The following is a 21,193-nucleotide window of genomic DNA, read 5'->3' on the forward strand; positions in this document are numbered from 1 at the left end:
TGTGGCAGGTGGCACATTTGCCTCGTATTTGAGATATTCTGTCATGCTTCAGACTACTGGACTGCTAAAACTTTCACCAAGGTAGTAAACCCCAATTTTACATGGTTTTTATCTTTTACCCTCTGACACATATGGGTTGTACCAAGGCATCTAACGCTTCTTCATGCTCAGCAGGTCCAATCACCATGATGGAAATCATCAAGGTAGTAGATCTGACATTCTGTGAGATGTCTGCATACTAGATTATAATAGAAAGAAAGAGGGCTGTCTTACTTCTATGGTAAGGCATAAAAGTATAGTGCTGACAGGTAAAGTCAAACTTCTGTTTGTCCTTGTAAACTGCTCTGGAGAAAACAGTATTTGACAATCCAATAGTTGTGAGTGAGGGGCTGTGTCAGTTTGGTTCAATAAAGATTCCACATGGTGAAGAACAACTGCAAATGGAGTCATAGTAACCTACAAACATTCTTTAAGATCTATCTTCTGCATAGGCAAAAGAGGTGAATCAGACAAGAATGTGATAATGTTACTTCTTCTGAATCCTTCACCTCATTCATATATTTTTATGTCTAATTTCTGTGGAATTGTTTTGGGTTTGTTTGTTTGTTTGTTTGGTAAATGGTAAATTTACCAAATGGTAAATTCTGGCAGACAGAGAAGAGAAAGTTCAGGAGTTTCTATTTGGTCCTTCCTACCATGATAGCCTTCAGCCTCCAATTTGTGAGGATCCTGCCAGTTGCTGAAGATGTTTATTCCAATTATACATTCAGGAACCAGAAATAAACATAGCTAAAGACACAGATTAATTGGGAGACCAAAATAGCATTTATCACCTGATAGCCATAAACTCTAATTTTAACCAATGGTCCACTGGGGCATTTTGAGATTCTAGGGATTAGTATTAACTTGGAGTCAGTGTCTGGTAATCTCAGAAAGTCTGGGATATTTCCCTCTTTCCAATGTTTTCCACCCTAGTAAATGGCTATAGGTCTTTTGAGGAACACTTGGAGTAAGATCTACTGTATATGCTTGAGGCAATCTTGAGGATTCTTCCTCAAGAGAGCCAGCCTCCTGTTCTAAATCAAAGAATTCTGGGCATGTAAATTGTCTGGAAACTGGATAAGAAGCCAAGATTCTCCACTGAGGTGTCTCAACTCATGTTTCTGGCCCCATAGTTAGAGATTTTCTGTAAATAACTTTAGTGATAATTTGGTAGACATCCTATGTATTTAACCTCTAAGGAAACCATTATCACCACAGAAAATCCATGTGGGTCAAAATTTTCAGATAGCCACTCTAGTTCTTGCTGTTCATTGTGGTAATTCCAATTATACATTAAGTAGGTAAATAGCCATAGTGTGAGTCCTAGATAAAATGAGCCCATTATATTATGGACTTTGATCTTGGGCATTGAGTCAAAATACCATTTATCTATGATATCTATAAGCACAGACTTTGACCAGTAGACCTTGTCTCTGACAGTTAAACACTGTCTTCTGTCACTCTGGAATCCCATAATTTCAATGGCAGTGTCTACTATCATCATCTTCAGCCTACAGAGGACAGCTACCAAACAGCTTTTTAGAGACGCTAATGCTCCCCCTCATTAATGTATTTCTCAAGAAAGTATCATCTGGGCCTTCTGGGAGGATATGGTAAAGGTTCATAATAGGCAGGCTACATAAGAGAAGTCAACTTTAGCAACATTAGCCTTTGGATTTCTTCCTCTATAGTATGCCAAGAAGATTCTGGCATCTCAATCTCATTGAATGTAGGCCATATTTGGGTCAAGGTTTCAATTTACCTACCAAGGGAACTGTTAAAACCATTCCCATATACTCAAAATATTACTGCTAAGTAAATCTTCTAAGTACAACAATATTGACAAGTTTGAGCCAATCCAAACTTATATTCATCCTTCTTAGTCTAAAAGTTTTATATACAGGGGCTCCTGGGTGGCTCAGTCGTTAAGCGTCTGCCTTCGGCTCAAGTCATGATCCCAGGGTCCTGGAATCGAGCCCTGCATTGGGCTCCTGCGGAACCTGCTTCTCCCTCTCCCACTCCCCCTGCTTGAGTTCCCTCTCTCACTGTGTCTCTCTCTGTCAAATAAATAAATAAAATCTTTTTAAAAAATAAAAGTTTTATAAACTATCCCCACACATATCCTCCAGGTTTTTGCTGCTATGAATGAGCAAAAACTTGTTATTCTCTTGCAGTACCAACAATAACTTCTCAGTACAGATTTGACTGTCCTGATGGGACATGCTGAGATCTGACCCCAATTTTGGGTCTAAAGGCAATGAATGTTGTACAGGTGGACCTTAAGGAAAATAGACATATCCCTGCAAACTAATTGCCTTAAGTGAAGTTATCATAGGGACTCTAAGGAAAGAAAAGTTAATATTCTCAAGTAGGAGAGAAGGGATTGCTTTTGCTGCCAAGGGAGGCTTAGAGAGATTTGTAGCTCAAGTCTTAGCTTTCATCCAAATGTAAACATTCCAAGTCTTAAGGTCCCTCTATTTTCCAAGAGGCATGGTAATATTTCATTCCTTTTAATGGTTGAGTAATATTCCATTATACATATATATATATATATAGCACCTCCTCTTTATCCATTCATCTATCAATGGATACTTGGGCTGCTTCCATAATTTGGCTATTGTAAATAATGCTGCTATAAACATAGGGGCTGTGAAATTGAGCACTGCGTTGGGCTCCAGGCTCAGTGTGGAATCTGCTTGGGATTCTCCCTTTCCGCATACCCTTCCCCCGCTTGTGCTCTCTCTCTAAAATAAATAAATAAAATCTTTTAAAAAAATGAAAAGGAAGTGATAGACTTAGCCTTACTAAATCACATATATGTTCTAGTGAATTCAACTTTTATTTTTAAAGATTCCTTAGGATTGGCGCACCTGGGTGGCTCAGTCATTTAAGCATCGGACTTCAGCTTAGGTCATGATCACGGGGTCCTGGGATCAAACTCCTCATCAGGCTCCACACTCAGCAGGGAGTTTGTTTCTCCCTCTCCCTCTGCCCCTTTCCCCACTTGTGCATGCTCTCTCTCTCTCTCAAATAAATAAATAAAATCTTAAAAAGAAAGATTCCTTAGGATTTTATACATAGGAGATCATGAAATTCCTGAATAAAGAAAATTTTCTTTTTCTTTTCATGCCTTATTTCATTGGCTACTACTTCCAGTACTGTGTTAAATAAAAGGGGATATCCTTGCCTTGTCCCTGATATAAGGAGGAAATCATTAAAATTTTCACCATTAAGTATAACTGCAGGTTTTTCATAGATGCTCTTTATTAGGTTGAAGAAATTCTATTTCTATTTGCTGAGAGGTTTTTTGTTTTTGTTTTTAAATGATGAATAGGTGTTGAATTTTGTCAGATGATCATATAGCTTTTATTAATCTCTCCTACTATTCTGAATGGTAGCCTTGCTGGATATTCTTTTTTTTTTTTAGATTTAATTTTTTAGACTTTATTTATTTATTTGAGAGAGAGGGAGAGTGATAGAGAGAGAGCACAAGCAGGGGGGAGGGGCATAGGAAGAGGGAGAAGCAGGCTCCCACTGAGTAGGGAGCCCGACATGGGGCTCAATCTCAGGACCCTAGGATCATGACCTGAGCCAAAGGCAGATGCTTAACCGACTGAGCCACCCAGGTGCTGCTGGATAGAGTATTCTTGGCTGCAGATATTTCTCATTCAGCACTTTGAATAATTATGCTACTTTCTTCGACTTGCACAATTTCTGTTGAAAAATCTCCTGCTAGCCATATGGGCTTTCCCTTGTAAGTTATTGACTTCTTTTATCTTGCTGTGTTTAAGATTTTTGCTTTATCACTATATATTGCAAATTTAATTACAATATGTCTTGGTGTGGGTCTGCTTTTGTTGATTTTGAAGGGAGTTCTCTGTGCCTCATGAATCTGATTATCTGTTTCCTTTCCCAGATCAGGACAGTTTTCAGGGATCATTTCTTCAAATAAATTTTCTTTTTTATTTTTTTTAAAGATTTTATTTATTTGACAGAGAGAGACACAGTGAGAGAGGGAACACAAGCAAGGGGAGTGGGAGAGGGAGGAGCAGGCTTCCCGTGGAGCAGGGAGCCTGATGCAGGGCTCGATCCCAGGACCCTGGGATTATGACCTGAGCCAAAGGCAGATGCTTAATGACTGAGTCACCCAGGTGCCTCTTCAAATAAATTCTCTGTCCCCTTTTCTCTCTCTTAGTCTTCTGGGACTCTTATAATACGAATGTTATTATGTTTGATGGAGTCACTGAGTTCCCTAAGTCTATTCTCATTTTGTGTAATTTTTTTTCTCTTTTGTCCAGCTTTATTACCTTACAATACTCTGTCTTCTAAGTCACTAATCCATTCCTCTGCTTTTTCCATCCTGCAATTCATTCCATCAAGCATGTTTCTCATTTCACTTATTCTGCCCTTTATCTCTGCTATGTTATTCCTTATCTCTGTGTTAAGGGTGTCACTCATGTCTTCTACTCTTTTCTCAAATCCAGTGAGTATCATTATGATCATGCTTTAAATTCTCTATCAGGCATGTTACATATATCTGTTTCACTGTATCTCTGGCCGTGGTCTTGTCCTGTTCTTTCATTTGGGATAAATTTCTCTGTCTTCTCATTTTGTCTGCCTCTCTGTGTCTGTTTCTGCGTGTTAAGAAAGTCAGCTATTTCTTCTGCTCTTGAAAGTAGTGACTTTATGAAGAGATGGTCCTGGAGTGCCCTGCAGTGCAGTATTCCCCTGTTCACCAAAACCTGGCACTTCAGGAGAGTATCCTATGTATGGTGTTTATGCCCTACTGTTATGTCTGAGTCACTTTTCCTTTCAGTGCAGTCATCTGCACTGACTCTTTGCCTGTTGTGGGCTGTGCTTGCTCTCTGTGGTGTTAGTGGGACCCAGGCAGGCCAGCTCTGAGGGGGCGTGCCTGCCAGGGAACTTGGGAGCAGGGCAGTGGTGTTAGCAAAATTTGCATTGGGCCACTAGTCCTATGCCAGATCCCCCAAAGTGTTGCAGTGGCTGGGGGCTGCACGATGGGGCAGCTGGGGGTGTGAGGCTGGGTGCAGCTTGTGGTGATGGCTGAGCTCAGTGGGCAAAAGTGGCTGGAGGCCCTTAGTGGCAGCTGTGCACCTGGTGACTGTGATGAGCCTTGAGCCCTGGGCTTAGGCTAAAAGTGTCTGTGCAGTGCTGCCTCCCACATGGCTCTGTGTTTATGCTGGGGGGATGGAGGAGGAAAATAGTGCCTGCCAGCTCCCTCATTTTCAAAGAAGCTCCCCAACATGCTGCGAAATCAGTGTGAACAGTTCTATCTCCCCTTTGCCCTGGCATTGTGCAAACTGCCTTTTTTTTGCCTCTCTGAGCAGGTTGCTGTCTCTTTAAGGATGGCAAGCCAGCTATCACTCACCCTCCCAGCTTGCCCGGTGCTAAGTCAGAGGACTTTTAAAGCTCCAGGCTCCAAGTCCCACCGGTTTTACAAACTCACAGAATTCAGTCCCTCTGGTTTTTAAAGTCAAATCTTGTGGGGATTAGTCTTCCCTGTGTGAGCTCCCTGGTGTGAGGGCCTATTTCTCTGCCCTCTCCATGCACACAGCTCCTTCCCACCTACCAGCAACCTCCGTCCACCTTTCTGACCTTCCTAACCTTTCAGATGCACCTTCTTCTCTATATTTATTGTGGAGTTTGTTCTGCCAGTCTTTGTATCACTCTATGGTTTACTGACTTAGATGTGGATGGTATCTAGGTGTAAATGTGGAATGGGGTGAGCTCATGGTCCTCCTACTCCACCATCTTCCCAAGCTCTCTCCTGGTTCTTGCATTTTTATCCAGCTCAACAATCTCTACCTTTTGACTGGACAATACAGACCATATACATTCAATGTAATTAGCATTATGGTTGGCTTTAAATATAGAATTTTGCTATTTGTTCCATTTTTTCTTTGTTTTTGCTTCCTTTCCTGCCTTCTTTCAATTACATTTTAATATTCCATTTATCTGCACAATTGGCTTAACAGTTATATCTCTTTTTTTCCTAGTAATTGTTCTAGGTCTAACATTATGTAACTTTAAATTACCACAGTCTACCTTTAAATAATAATATATACTTCACACCTAATGTAAGAAACTTACTTTTATTTTCTCCCACCCATAATTTTTGCTATTGTCATACGTTTCACTTCTACATGATATAAACTAATAACCTGTCATAGGTTTGCTTCAAAGAGTAAATTGTCATTTAAATAAAATTTTAAATGAAGATAAAGGACTTTTATAACTACTCACATACCCACCTCCCCCTTCAGTTTGGATAGTGTCTATTGCTGTGTCTTCATGCTTACTCATTTTTCTTCTGCAGTGTCTAATCTGATACCAATCCCATGTAGTAGTTTTAATTTCATCTATTATTATTATTATTTTTAATCTCTAGGAGTTCTATTTGAGACGTGGTTGGTTGAAACATGAACCTAGTTGGTGGTGAAACATGAACAGTGAATTTCTGATCCTGGTTAATACTTAGAAGATCATTGTTCCTCATTCAACAAAGCAAATCTCCTGCTGATTTTTTTAAATAGAATGCTCCAAGAACTAGTATTGACTTTTCATGCTATCTAGCTAATTCTAAAAACTTGAGTTGAATAAATATCTCTGAGAAAGCACTCTGCCTTCGGAAGTCTTTAAGGACCACTCTGAATGGTGGATTCTGAGCCTCATTTCAGTTGACCACATGTTTTGTTATGAACATTTCTCTAGGCTCGTGTAGCTATAGGTATACAAATATGTGTACCTATGTCTATCTATCTATCTATCTATCTATCTATCTATCTATCTATCCATATAGTTTTTGTTATTTGCTTTACAAAAATGGGATTATATTACATATGTTTCTCCATATTTTACTTTTTCCACTCAGTTCTAATGCATAAAAACTCCTCTAAGTCAACTGGTATAGATGTATTCAATTTTATAAATGCTGCATGATATTCCAAGATGTAGATGTACCATCATTTTTTTAAACATTTCCCCACAGATAACCATTCCCTTAATCTCTTTCTTTCTCTCTCCCTCTTTTTTTTCATGTATAAACAATACCACAGAAATCATCCTTGTACATGTGTTTTTTATTTACTAATGCTTTTATTTCTTTGGATAAAAATTTCAGGTATGGATTACTTGGTTGAAAGATGCATTTCTTATTTAAGCTGATATAGCCAGATTGCTTTACAAAGATACTGTGACAAACTTTCACCAGGAATATTTGAAAAAATAATTTTCTGCTATCCTTACCAGTAATAGATATTATTTTATTTTATTTTTATTTTATTATGTTATGTTAGTCACCATACAATACATCATTAGTTTTTGATTTGGTGATCCACGATCCATTGTTTTCGTATAACACCCAGTGCTCCATGCAGTACGTGCCCTCCTTAATACCCATCACCGGGCTAACCAATCCCCCCTCCCCCCTCCCCTCTAAAACCCTGTTTGTTTCTCAGAGTCCATAGTCTCTCATGGTTCATCTCTCCCTCCAATTCCTCCCCCCTCATTTTTCCCTTCCTTCTCCTAATGTCCTCCATGTTATTCCTTATGTTCCACAAATAAGTGAAACCATATGATAATTGACTTTCTCTGCTTGACTTATTTCACTTAGCATAATCTCCTCCAGTCCCATCCATGTTGATGTAAAAGTTGGGTATTCATCCTTTCTGATGGCTGAGTAATATTCCATTGTATATATGGACCACATCTTCTTTATCCATTCATCTGTTGAAGGGCATCTCAGCTCTTTCCACAGTTTGGCTATTGCAGACATTGCTGCTATAAACATTAGGGTGCATATGGCCCTTTTTATCACTACCTCTGTGTCTTTGGGGCAAATACCCAGTAGTGCAATTGCTGGGTCATAGGGTAGCTCTATTTTTAAATTTTTGAGGAACCTCCACACTGTTTTCCAAAGTGGCTGTACCAACTTGCATTCCCACCAACAGTGTAAGAGGGTTCCCCTTTCTCCACAACCTCTCCAACATTTGTTGTTTCTTGCCTTGTCAATTTTTGCCATTCTAACTGGTGTAAGGTGGTATCTCAAAACAAAGAGGCAACCCACAGAATGGGAGAAGATATTTGCAAATGACACTACAGATAAAGGGCTGGTATCCAAGATCTATAAAGAACTTCTCAAACTCAACACCCAAAAAACAAATAATCAAGTCAAAAAGTGGGCAGAAGATATGAAAAGACACTTCTCTGAAGAAGACATACAAATGGCTAACAGACACATGAAAAAATGTTCATAGATATTATTATTTTAAAATATTTTTGCTCATCTGTTGAGTACCTAGTGATTCCATTAGTTGTTCATATCCTTTGCACATTTTTCTTTGGGGCTTTATATAGTGTCCTACTGATACCGTAAAGAAAGTTAGTTCAGTGTCACCATAGTACTTGTTAACTCTGACCGTATGGCATCCATCACACTGAATCATTTGGAAGTTTTCTTTTTTTATTTTTTAAGATTTTATTTATTTATTTGACAGAGAGAGGGAGAGAGCACAAGCAGGGGGAACAGCAGAGGGAGAGGGAGAAGCAGGCTCCCTGCTGAGCAGGGAGCCCAACACAGGGCTCGATCCCAGGACCCTGGGAACATGACCTGAGCTGAAGGACCCTGGGGTCACAACCTGAGCTGAAGGCAGATGCTTAACCAACTGAGCCACCCAGGCACCCTGCATTTGGAAGCTTTGTTTTGATGTTTGCTGCTTATGCCCATGGTTCTCCTTGTCCCGGCCCTGGGTGTCTTCCTGGGGATACTCCCAGAACTTTTGCTGCCATCTTCTCTGCACACCCACGCCCCTTCCCACATGTATTTAGGATCACTCATCATCTTTCCTCTAGCCACAGGAGTGGGACTACCCTCAGGACCATCCACTAAGACCTTCCTTCTGCAGTGGATACCATTTCTCTTTAGTACCATGTTGAATTCAAGACTTCTCTACCAAGTTTACAGTCTCTGAGATACACCCAGGAAATAAAGCATAAGCCCTGATGTTCTTAAATTTCTCCTCAACCTACCTGGAATTTCTAAGAGTGTCTATAATGTTGCCTTTAGCCTCTAATCCTGATTGGGGCCCAGGGATAGGGGATTAGATACTAACTTAGGGACCCAGACAACCTCCAAGCCCTAGTCACATCTCCTCCAACCTCCTCCTATCAGCTGCTCACAATTTCCATGATAGAAAAGGTGCTTTGATGTCATGTTTTACATTCTTCCTTACTCTATGTTTCTCCTTTATTTATTTTTTTTTTGAAAGATTTTATTTATATAGGGGCACCTGGGTGGCTCAATTGGTTAAGAGTCTGCCTTCGGTTCAAGTCATGATCCTGGGCTCTCCCGGTCGGGCTTCCTGCTCAGTGGGGAGAATGCTTCTCCCTCTCCCTCTGCTCCTCCCCCTGCCCCGCCCCTCGTGCACACACTCTCTCTCTCTCAAATAAATAAATAAGATCTTTAAAAAAACATTTAAAAAAAGATCTTATTTATTTATTTGAGAGAGAGTGTGTGTGTACAGGTGGGGGTAGGGGCAGAGGAAGAGGGAGAAACAGACTCCCCACTGAGCATGGAGCATGATGCAGGGCTCAATCCCAGGACCCTGAGATCATGACCTGAGCCAAAGGGAGACATTTAACCAACTGAGCCACCCAGGTGCCCCTCTCCATTCTTTTTCAAGAGCTCAGCATTTTTTTTTTCTTTTTTTAAAAATATATATTTAGCTCCTGGAGACTGAAATTACCAATTATCAGATGTAAGGAATCTAAATGAATTCCAGTGCATCCAAATATAATTTAAGACTTTTTCACTAAAGACTAAAAGTAAAAATAATTTATATGTCGTTTTTACATTTTAATCCATATCATGAATATTGGCATGCTACATATTCAATGCATTTAATTTTCCATGCCCATAAGAAGAATCATTTATATATTTGGCCAAAAAAGATCAAATAGCTTCTATTTTTTTATTTAAATTCAATTAATTAACATATATTAGTTTCAGAGGTAGAGTTCAGTGATTCATCAGTCTTATATAATACCCAGTGCTCATTACATCATGTGCCCTCCTTAATGTCCATCACCCAGTTACCCCACCCCCCACCCACCTCACCTCCAGCAACCCTCAGTTTGTTTGCTATGATTAAGAGTCTCTTATGGTTTGTCTCCCTCTCTGATTTTGTCTTGTTTTATTTTTTCCTTTCTTCCCCTATGATCCGTTTTGTTTCTTAAATTCCACATATGAAGAGCTCGGCATTTTCAGTTGAACTCTTTTTTGAACTCTTCTTTCAGCTACTGGTTAAAAACATTCAGAAACTCAATTAACTTCTTTATTCTAGACTGTATCTACTTCCCCTCCAAGATCAGCACATAAATACTGTTTGAATGCTGAGAAGAAAATAAAAGAGCACAAGCAAACCACAGCCAACTCCTCTAAATATTATCCCACTATGTTTGTTATGGCACATGAGTTGGTATTACAGTGGCCAGAAAGAATAGTTGTTCTCCAGGCATTTACCAGGGAGAAAAATCTCAACCCCCATGTCACCCAATATTTATTATTATAAGCTCTGTTAAAAAAAGCAATATTCAAGGAGGATTGCCTGAAAGATGCATAGACATTTCAGATTTTATAAAATATATTCCTTACTTAAACCAAATTGGCAGGGATCTGAGAACCTAGACTACAATATATTGGCTCCTTTAAGAATTGCTTTTTTGGGGGTGCCTGGGTGGCTCAGGCAGTTAAGCAACCAATTCTTCATTTCAGCTCAGGTCACGATCTCAGGGCCATGAGATTAAGCTTCGTGCAGGGCTCCACACTGGGACGGGAGCCTGTTTAAGATTCTCTCTCTCCCTCTGCTGTACTCTCTCTCTCTCTCAAAAATATTTGTTTTTTCTGAATTGTAGTCTTATGTGGTGTCATTTGCTTATACTTAAGGTAGTTATAAGAAAGTGACCTAAGAAAGCCATTGTTTCATTTATTATAAGACCATTATAAAGGATGTTCACTTCATTGCATGGGGCCCTTTAAATGAGTACTTCCAGGAGAAACTCTTGACTATACTTTGAATCCCAAATTTCTGTACTTCTTCTTTTTCTTTTTGGAGAGGGAGGGGGGAGGGGGGAGAGGGAAAGGGAGAGAGAGAATCTCAAGCAGGCTCCACACTTGGTGCAGAGCCCAACGTGGGGCTCAGTCTCACAATTTTGAGATCATGACCTGAGCTGAAATCAAGAGTCAGACACTTAACCAACTGAGCCACCCAGGTGCCCCTGCACTTTAAAAAAAAAAAGATTTTATTCAATTCCAGTTAGTTAACATACAGTGTAATATTATTTTCAGGTGTAGGGCGCCTGGGTGGCTCAGTTGGTTGAGCGACTGCCTTCGGCTCAGGTCATGATCCTGGAGTCCCGGGATCGGGTCCCGCATCCAGCTCCCTGCTCAGCGGGGAGTCTGCTTCTCCCTCTGACCCTCCTCCCTCTCATGCTCTCTCTCTATCATTCTCTTTCTCTCTCAATAAATAAATAAAAATCTTTAAAAAAATATTATTTTCAGGTGTAGAATTAAGTGATTCAACACCTATATACAACACCTGGTGCTTATCAAAACAAATGCCCTCCTTAATCCCCATTACCTATTTAATCCATCCCCCCACCCACCTTCCCTCTGGTAACCATCCATTTGTTCTCTATAATTAAGAGTCTGGGGGTGCCTGGGTGTTGTAGAATCACTGAATTCTACTCCAGAAACCAATATTGCATTGTATGTTAACTAAAATTTAAATTAAAAATTTTTTAAAAGACTCTGTCTCTTGGTTTGCCTCGTTTTCCCCCCATGTTCATTTGTTTTGTTTCTTAAATTCCACATATGAGTGAAATCCTATGGTATTTGTCTTTCTCTGACTGACTTATTTCGCTTAGCATAATACTCTCTAGCTCCATCCATGTTGTTGCAAATGGCAAGATTTCATTCTTTTTTATGGCTGAGTGATACTTAATAAATTCTCTCTCTCTCTCTCTCTCTCTATATATATATATATATACATCTATACATAGATGTATATATACCACATCTTCTTTATCCATTCATCAATTGATGCATATTTGGGCTCTTTCCATAAGTTGGCTATTGTTGATAATGTTGCTATAAATATCGGGGTGCATGTATCCCTTTAAATTAGTATTTTTGTATTCTTTGGGTAAATACCTAGTACTGCAATTGCGGGATGGTAGGGTAGTTCTAATTTTATCTTTTTGAGGAACCTCCATACTGCTTTCCAGAGTGGCTGTATCAGGCCTACCTCAAGAAGCAAGAAAAATCTCAAATAACCTAACCTTACACCTACGAAGCAGGAAAAAGAACAACAAATGAAGCCTAAAGCCAGCAGAAGAAGGGAAATAATACAGCTTATAGCAGAAATAGATGATATAGACACTAAAAAAAAAATAGAACAAATCAATGAAACCAGGAGCTAGTTCTTTGAAAAAATTAATAAAATTAATAAACCCTAGCTAGAGTTATCAAAAAGAGAAAGGATCCAAATAAATAAAATCACAAATGAGAGAGGAGAACTAACAACCAACACCACAGAAATACAAGCAAGAGAATATTATGAAAAACTATATGCCAACAAACTGGACAATCTGGAAGAAATGATAAATTCCTAGAAACATATACACTACCAAAATTGAAATAGGAAGAAATAGAAAACTTGAACAGACTGATAACCAGCAAAGAAATTGAATCAGTAATCAAAAATCTCCCAAAAAACAAAAGTCCAGGGCCAGATGGCTTCACAGGGGAATTCTACCAAACATTTAAAGAAGAGTTAATACCTATTCTTCTCAAACTATTCAAAAAAGGAAAGAAGGAAAGATGGAAAGAAAGGAAGAAAGGAAGAAAATAAAGAAAGAAAGAAAGAAAGAAAGAAAGAAAGAAAGAAAGAAAGAAAAAGAAAGAAGAAAGAAAGAAAGAAAGAAAGAAAGAAAGAAAGAAAGAAAGAAAGAAAGAAAGAAAGAAAAAGAAAAAGGAAAACTTCCAAATCCATTCTGAGGCCATGATTACCCTGATACCAAAACCAGATAGACTCCACTAAAAAAAGAGAACTATGGGCCAATATCTCTGATGAGCATGGATGCAAAAATTTTCAATAAAATACTAGCAAATCAAATCCAACAGTACCTTTAAAGAATCATTCACCACTCAAGTGGGACTTATTCCTTGCTGCAAGGGTGATTCAATATTTGTGCTTCTTCTCAACACCAGTTTATATTTATCTCACAAACATTGTCAATAGAGTATTTAGTTATGTTTCCCTTTTCATGTTCACTGCTGGGAACCTAGCTTAGATTCAAACTTGTAGATGACCCAGAACAAATATTTAGGTCATTATAGTATGCAATTTGGGCTTTGTTCCCAGCTTCATTTAGTATCCTCTCATTTTTTTCTTCTTTCATCCTACTTTTTATCTTTATGTTCCTTTGTTGCATTTTATCTAATTTCATAAGCTTCCTTAAATCTTTTCTGGAACATGGGGATACAAACAAATATAAAGTTCATAAACAAATGTATTTTTTTAAAGATTTTATTTATTTGTCAGAAAGAGAGAGAGCACAAGCAAGGGGAGCACAGGCAGAGGGAGAAGCAGGCTCCCTGCTGAGCAAGGAGCCTGATGGGGGACTTGATCCCAGGATCCTGGAATCATGACCTGAGCCGAAGGCAAACGCTTAAGTGACTGAGCCACCCAGGTGCCCCACAAATGTATTTTAATAAAGCTTGTATCTATTTTTATAAATCCATTTGGTATCCTGGCATACTGTATCCTTCCAAATACCATTCTTAGAAATACTTTTAGATATCAACTTTTCTTATTTTAAGAAGTAGCATAATAAAATGTGGTAAGCTTTCTATTCCAAACAACTCTTTTCTATAGGAAGCCACCAGCAAAGAGAGTAAGCAAAAACAGTCTTAAGCAACCCATTCTTAAGAATGGGAAAGAGACTTAGAGACAAGATGTACATTGTAAAATGCAGTGCCATGTAAGATGTGATCTACAGGCTGGTACCACTCTGTGACAAGAAAGGTACAGAAACTGAGAATAGTAGCTAGAAAATTATATAACAATTAGAGAAAGTGATAATAAATCGGACTGGAATCCGATAATAAAAAATGCGGATTGGGGGCACCTGGGTGGCTCAGTCAGTTAAGAGTCTGACTTCGGCTCAGGCCATGATCTCAAGGTCCTGGGATTGAGCCCTACGTCGGGCTCCCGGATCAGCAGGAAGTCTGCTTATCCCTTTCCCTCTCCCCTGCCCCCCTCTGTCCCAACCAAGCACGGTGGTAGCCAAATTTGTACTGGTAGTTCATGCTCTCTCTGTCTCTCTCTCAAATAAATAAATAAAATCTTTTTTAAAAATGTGGGTTGTATTTTGTATGTGCATTTTTCCCCCTAGCAATCCATATTCATTGAGTGTCAGTCCACAATGGATTAGCAATTAAAAACAGCACCATCCACACCAACAACAACCTAAAAACTGGTTCTTCACAAAAAAACAGTTTGAGAAGCACTGCTTTAAGGGTCTTATCGTACCTTCCCACGGTCACAATGCAGGAAGAGTTCAGCAAACATCTGCCTCCGCATGTCCGTTTTTATGACCTCCCGGAATTCATCTGCACAATGACAAATGTGCTTAAGGAGTTTCTCAAACATTTCACTTTTAAAGTCTGCAATGTGTGAAGAGATGTACTGCAGAGAAAAAGAAGATAAATGATTGATTTAAAACCGGGCTCTTTACTTGGATTTTTCCAAGGATTCAGTCAATGTACATGAAATTATTGGCTATAATTTTTTCCATATCATTTGTTTGTTACATAGATAAAGCATTTTCATGTTAGCACTATTCTACAGCTGGGCTGCAGAGAGAGGTGATCAATACAGTCCCCAAAACCGCACCAGTGAGACTATTTTTGGAGCAATTCCCCTCTAGATCACATCAGCATTATATAGGGCAGACTTTTTACCTCACAGTATGAAATAGCAGCAGTTAGAAAATGTTGCCTGTAAATTAATAGTTGTAAAAATTGAATGTAGTTTTTCTTTTGATGTATGGCATATAAGACCATGCTTTTTCCAAGACTGGCTACATTTAATTATTGGAGTGTAAGGAATGGGGATTGTGGGTGGTTTTTCTGTCTTCTAATACTATAATAAGGTATCTTTGGCTATTTTTTTTTAAATTATTTTGGAAGTGTAGAGTCTGAAAACATCTATGCTTGTGGGCCATTTTTCTTGATCCCTGTTGAATAGATTCCCAGAAGTGGGATTGCTAGCTTAGAAGGTAAATGCATCTGTATTTTTGATAGGTTTTGACATTAGGCTTGTGACCTTTTGTGCTTCTACCACTAATGAACGAGTGGTTATTTCTCCTCAGCCTTACCACCAGTGTATATTGCCTTCTGGATTTTTGCTCATTTGATGAGTCAGGAACATTACATTCTTTTTTTTTTTTTTTAAGATTTTATTCATTTATTTGAGAGAGAGAGAGAATGAGAGAAAGAGAGCATAAGAGGGGGGAGGGTCAGAGGGAGAAACAGACTCCCCGCTGAGCAGGGAGCCTGCCGGGACTCGATCCTCAGACTCCAGGATCATGACCTGAGCGGAAGGCAGTCGTTCAACCAACTGAGCCACCCAGGCGCCCAGGAACATTACATTCTTGATCTATACCTGGTGTATGTGTTATATATGTGGATCTAGCACTGGAAGAATTTCTAAGTGAACTCCTCTTGAAATGTTAGCGCAACTCATAAGCCATTGATTTCCTCCTCTGTCCCAACCAAGCACGGTGGTAGCCAAATTTGTACGGTAGTCCAACTTGGATTGAATTACCCTACTTCCATAGCCATAAATGATTGGACCAGCGGATGATCCTTAACCTAAACAAAGCCATTCAGATTCTTTCCACTAGGAATTGGGAATTAGGACTGGGAAATGGCTGGCTGTCCTCTGAGAGGGGCTGGACCTGTAAATGTAAACTTAAGAGTTATTGGGTGGCCAGATTCTGCCAGGTGAACTGAGGACGCAGGAAGAGTCAGTACCTACACAGATGAAACAGAAAGCGGAGAGAAGAGTCTTGATGTTTTTCCAAGTCCCTGTTCTAATCTCTTCCAGAAGTCAGATCATATTCTTGCCCTTAGACTCCATACATTTCATTTTCAGCTACATTAATTCAGGTTGGCTTCTGTTTCTTGCAATTAAAGGATACTAACTAATATAGTTTGTTTAAAATGGAAAATTTTGTTGGAATATTTTACTGACATAATTTTTAAAATGAAGGATATAGTAGATATTTCACTTCCTCATTAATATCATCTAGGCAAATTTAAAAATGTATTATGTAAGAGATACATTAGGCTTGAACCCATGCTAATGAATCATAAACCACTATTCAACTGGCTTAGAGATCAAAAGGAAATTTTAAAGCAGAGTAAAAGAGCTTTTCTAAATATTTAGTTTCTTTGGTGGCTAAAACCTTCTAATTGTCATTATTTTTGATGGATCAGTGAGTACAGTTAAGTTTTTATGTGTTAACCTTGGGATGCAGAAAAGTGTAATGGTTAAGAATTCGCATTTTGCCTCATCAAAACACCAATGGCATTTTTCACCGAGCTAGAACAAAGAATCCCAAAATTTGTATAGAACAACAAAAGACTTCAAATAACCAAAACAAACTTGAGAAAGTAGAACAAAGCTGGAGAGATCTGATTTCAAGCTATACTGAAAGACTATAGTTAGCAAAATAGCATGGTATTGGCATAAACACAGACATATAGATCAATGGAATAGAATAGAGAGCCCCCCCCAAAAAGAAATAAACCTATGTATTTATGGTCAATTAATCTATGACAAAGGAGGCAAGAACATACAAAGGGGAAAAGACAGTCTCTTCAATAAATGGTGTTGGAAAACTGGACAGTTACATGCAAAAGAATGAAACTGGACCACTATCTTATACCATATACAAAAAACAAATTCAAAATGGATTAAAGACTTGGGTGTAAGACCTGAAACCATAAAACTTCTAGAAGAAGACATAGGTAGTAAGTTCTTTGACATTTGTCTTAATATTTTTTTTTACCATTCTCCTGAGGCAAGGGCAACAAAAGCTAAAATACACAAATGCAATTACATCAAACTAAGAAGCTTTTGCACAGCGAAGGAAACCATCAACAAAACAAAAAGGCAACCTACTGAATGGGAGAAGCATTTGCAAATCATACATCCAATCAGGGGTTCATATCCAAACTATATAAAGAACTTACACAACTTAATATTTTTTTTTAAAACCTGATTTTAAAAAATGGGCAGAAGCTTGAATAGAAATTTTTCCAAAGAAGGCATACTGCTGGCATGGCTAACACACACACATGAAAAGATACTCAACATCACTAATCATCAGGGAAATGTACATTTAAACCACAATAAGATATCGCCTCACCCCAGTCAGACTGCCTATTATCAAAAAGAAGAAAACAAGTGTTGGTGAGGATGTGGAGAGAAGGGAACCCTTGTGCACTGTTGGTGGAAATGTAAATTGGTGCAGCCACTGTGGAAAACAGTATGGACATTCCTCAAAAAATTAAAAATAGAACTACCATACGATCTAGCAATTCTACGTCTGGGTGTTTATCTAAAGAAAATGAAAACACGAATTTGAAAAGATATATGTTCATTGTAGAATTATTTACAATAGCCAAGACATGGGAGCAACCTTGTCCTCAATAGATGGACAAAGATGTGGTATATGTATACAATGGAATGTTACTCAGCCATAAAAAAGGAGATTTTGCCCTTTCCAACAACATGGATAGACCTAGATGGTACTATGCTAAGTGAAATAATATGGAATCTAAAAAACGAAGCAAATGAACAAACAAAATAGAAACAGACTTATAGATACAGGAAACAAATTGTTGACTACCAGAATGGGGAGGGCTTGGGAGGTGGGTGAAATAGGTGAAGAGGAACAAGAACGACAAACTTCCAGCCATAAAATAATTAAGTCATGGGGATGTAATGTACAGCATAGGGAATATGGTCAATAATATTGTAATAACTTTGTATGGCAACAGATGGTAATGAGGCTTAATCGTGGGTACAATTTCATAATGTACAGTAGTATCAAATCACTATGATGTGCACCTGAAACTAATAGGACATTATAAACCAATTATACTTAAAAAAAGAGGAGAAATCTGGGAAAGGTAATAGGGACTATAGGGAGTTTTGCAATTTTAAATAGGATGGTGTGGTAGATTTGGAGATACACTGTACAGATTCCCCATCATAGTAGGAAGGTGGTCAGCAGACATTCTTTAGCTTTCAGTTCCTTCAAGGTCTGCTTCCACTGCAGAAAGCCACCATGGTTTGGTCATGTCTTTCATAGGGCAGCCTGAATTCAGGAACTAAATGAGAGAGAAATAGAGAGGCCTGGACATTCAACCTGATGTAGGACACACTGATGGGCAATAATACTTGATTCAGAGCTCTCTTCTGGGTTGGGTGAGGCTTTATCAGGCCTGTATTGTAGCTGACTTCTCCTGCCTAATTATGTTACACTTCTCTCCCTTCACAGCTATTGATCCCAATTAATAACCTGCACACCAGCATCTGTCTCAGCATCTGCTTCCAGAGATTGCAACCTGACAGGGGGCATCATGGAGAAGGTGACATTTGAGCCAAGAAGGAGAGGAGGGAGTAAACCACGTGGAAATATGGGAGAAGTACTGTCCTGGAAAAGTGCTAAGGCCCTGAGGTGAGAACACGCCTAGGGTTTTCTAGGAATGGCAAGACAGGTAATGTGGCTGGGGCAGAATGAGGGAGGTGTACAGAGAGAGTGAAGACAGAGGGGTCACCAGACAGACCATGTCAAGCCGTGGGGCCATTTTAAGGACTTTGGTATTTACTTTAAGTAAGATGGGAAGCCATTGGAGGGTTTTGAGCAGAAGACTGGCTTAATCTACCTTTCTTCTTTTTTTAAAAAATATTTTATTTATTCATTTGTCAGAGAGAAAGAAAGAGAGAGCACAAGCAGGGGGAGCAGCAGAGGGAGAGGGAGAAGCAGGCTCTCCACCGAGCAGGCAGCCCGATGCGGGACTTGATCCCGGGACCGTGGGATCATGACCTGAGCTGAAAGCAGACGCTTAACCGACTGAGCCGCCCAGGCGTCCCTTTATTTTTTTTAACTTTATTTTCTTTAGTGATCTCTACACCCAAAGTGGGGCTCAAACTCATGACCTGAGATCAAGAGTCACATGCTTTTCCCAGTGAGCTAGCCAGGCGCCCCTCCCTATCTTTCATTTTAAAAGGCAAGGGTGAAAGCAAGGGCATCAGTCAGGAGGCTAATGAAATAAGGCAGTTGTGAGATGGTGATGGCTTAGCACAGGTTTTGAGAAGACATCAAATTCTAAACATTTCTGGAAGGTGGAGACAAAACAAACAAACAAACAAAAAAACCAACCCTCACATTTTAGAGACAGATTATCTGAGTTCAAATCCCAGTTCCCATATTTACTGGCTGAGTAACCTTGGCTGAGTCACTGAACTTTCCAGTTTCTTCATTTATGAAATATGTATCACAGTAGCTATCTCACTGGGTCATGAAGAGGATCCTGGTATGTGCAGAGTATAGGTATTTCATGTAATAAGTTCTCTGTAGCCATTGCTCTTGCTTCCTTTTGAGCTAGGTAAGAAATTGACCAAGAAAGTTTTTTCTATAGAATGAAAGTCCTCTCGGCTAACATACCTATTTAGAAGGAAAAACCCAATGAGATCAGTGATTCTCAAAATGTGGTGCCTTGACCACATAACCCGAGAGCTTGTTGGAAGCTCTGAGAGCACCACTTGAGAGCTTGTTAGAAATGTAAATTTGGGGGGCACCTGGGTGGCTCAGTTGGTTAAGCGGCTGCTTTCGGCTCAGGTCATGATCCCAGGGTCCTGGGATCGAGCCCCGCATCGGGCTCCCTGCTCGCCGGGGAGCCTGCTTCTCCCTCTCCCTCTGCCTGCCTCTCTGCCTGCTTGTTCTCTCTCTCTCTCTCTCTGTCAAATAAATAAATAAAATTAAAAAAAAAAAAGAAATGTAAATTTGGTATAAACATACGGGTACATGTATCCCTTTGAATTAGTATTCTTGTATTATTTGGGTAAATACCCGGTAGAGTACTGCAATTGTTGGATAAGGTAGTTCTATTTTTAACCTTTTGAGGAACATCCAAACAAGCTGCACCAGTTTGCATTCTCACCAACAGTGCACGAGTGTTCCTTTTATAGCAGCATTATTTACAATAGCCAAGATATGGAAGCAACCCAAGTGTCCATCAAAAGAAGATGTGGTATATATATATAATGGAATATTATTCAGCCATAAAAAAGAATGAAATCTTGCCATTTGCAATGACATGGATGGAGCTAGAGTATAAGGTTAAGTGAAATAAACCAGTCAGAGAAAGACAAATACCATATGATTTCACTCATATGTGGAATTTAGGAAACAAAACAAAGAAACAAAGGGGAAAAAAATAAGACAGAGAGAGAAACAAATCAAGAAACAGACTCTTAATTATAGAGAACAAACTGATGGTTACCAGAGGGGAGGTGGGAGGGAAATGTAATAGGTGATGGGGATTAAAGAGGCACTTGTTGTGATGAGCACAAGGTGATGTATGGAAGTGTTGAATTACTATACTGTATACCTGAAACTAATATCACACTGTATGTTAACTAACTGGAAATAAAATAAAAAAAATTTTTTTTGAGAGAGAGAGAAGGCAGGGGAGGGGCAGATGGAGAGGGAGAGAGAGAAAATCTCAAGCAGGTTCCACCCCCAGGATGGAGCCTGATGTGGGGCTCAATCTCAAGACCCTGAGATCATGACCTGAACTGAAATCAAGAGTTGGACGCTTAACGGATTGAGCCACCCAGGTGCCCCAAAATAAAAACTTAAAAAAAAAAAAAAGAAAGAACCCAGTCTTTTGGGTGGCTATTAAAGCAAAATGTATATAAAGAAATAAACAGGGGCACCTGGGTGGCTCAGTGGGTTAAGCGGCTGCCTTCGGCTCAGGTCATGATCCCAG

At 39.2% G+C, this 21,193-nt stretch overlaps 1 protein-coding gene across 1 annotated transcript in view; it reads right to left on the reverse strand.

Annotated features, from left to right (window-relative positions):
- Nucleotides 1-21,193, reverse strand: part of EFCAB5 (EF-hand calcium binding domain 5) — a 125,947-nt gene that overhangs the window by 61,648 nt on the left and 43,106 nt on the right. The window contains exon 6 of the mRNA XM_078066365.1: nt 14,655-14,810. Within this exon, the coding sequence (XP_077922491.1) occupies nt 14,655-14,810 (156 nt within the window). The remainder of the gene's footprint in view (nt 1-14,654; nt 14,811-21,193) is intronic.

This window comes from Halichoerus grypus, chromosome 2, assembly GCF_964656455.1.
Source record: "Halichoerus grypus chromosome 2, mHalGry1.hap1.1, whole genome shotgun sequence".
Lineage (NCBI taxonomy): Eukaryota > Metazoa > Chordata > Mammalia > Carnivora > Phocidae > Halichoerus > Halichoerus grypus.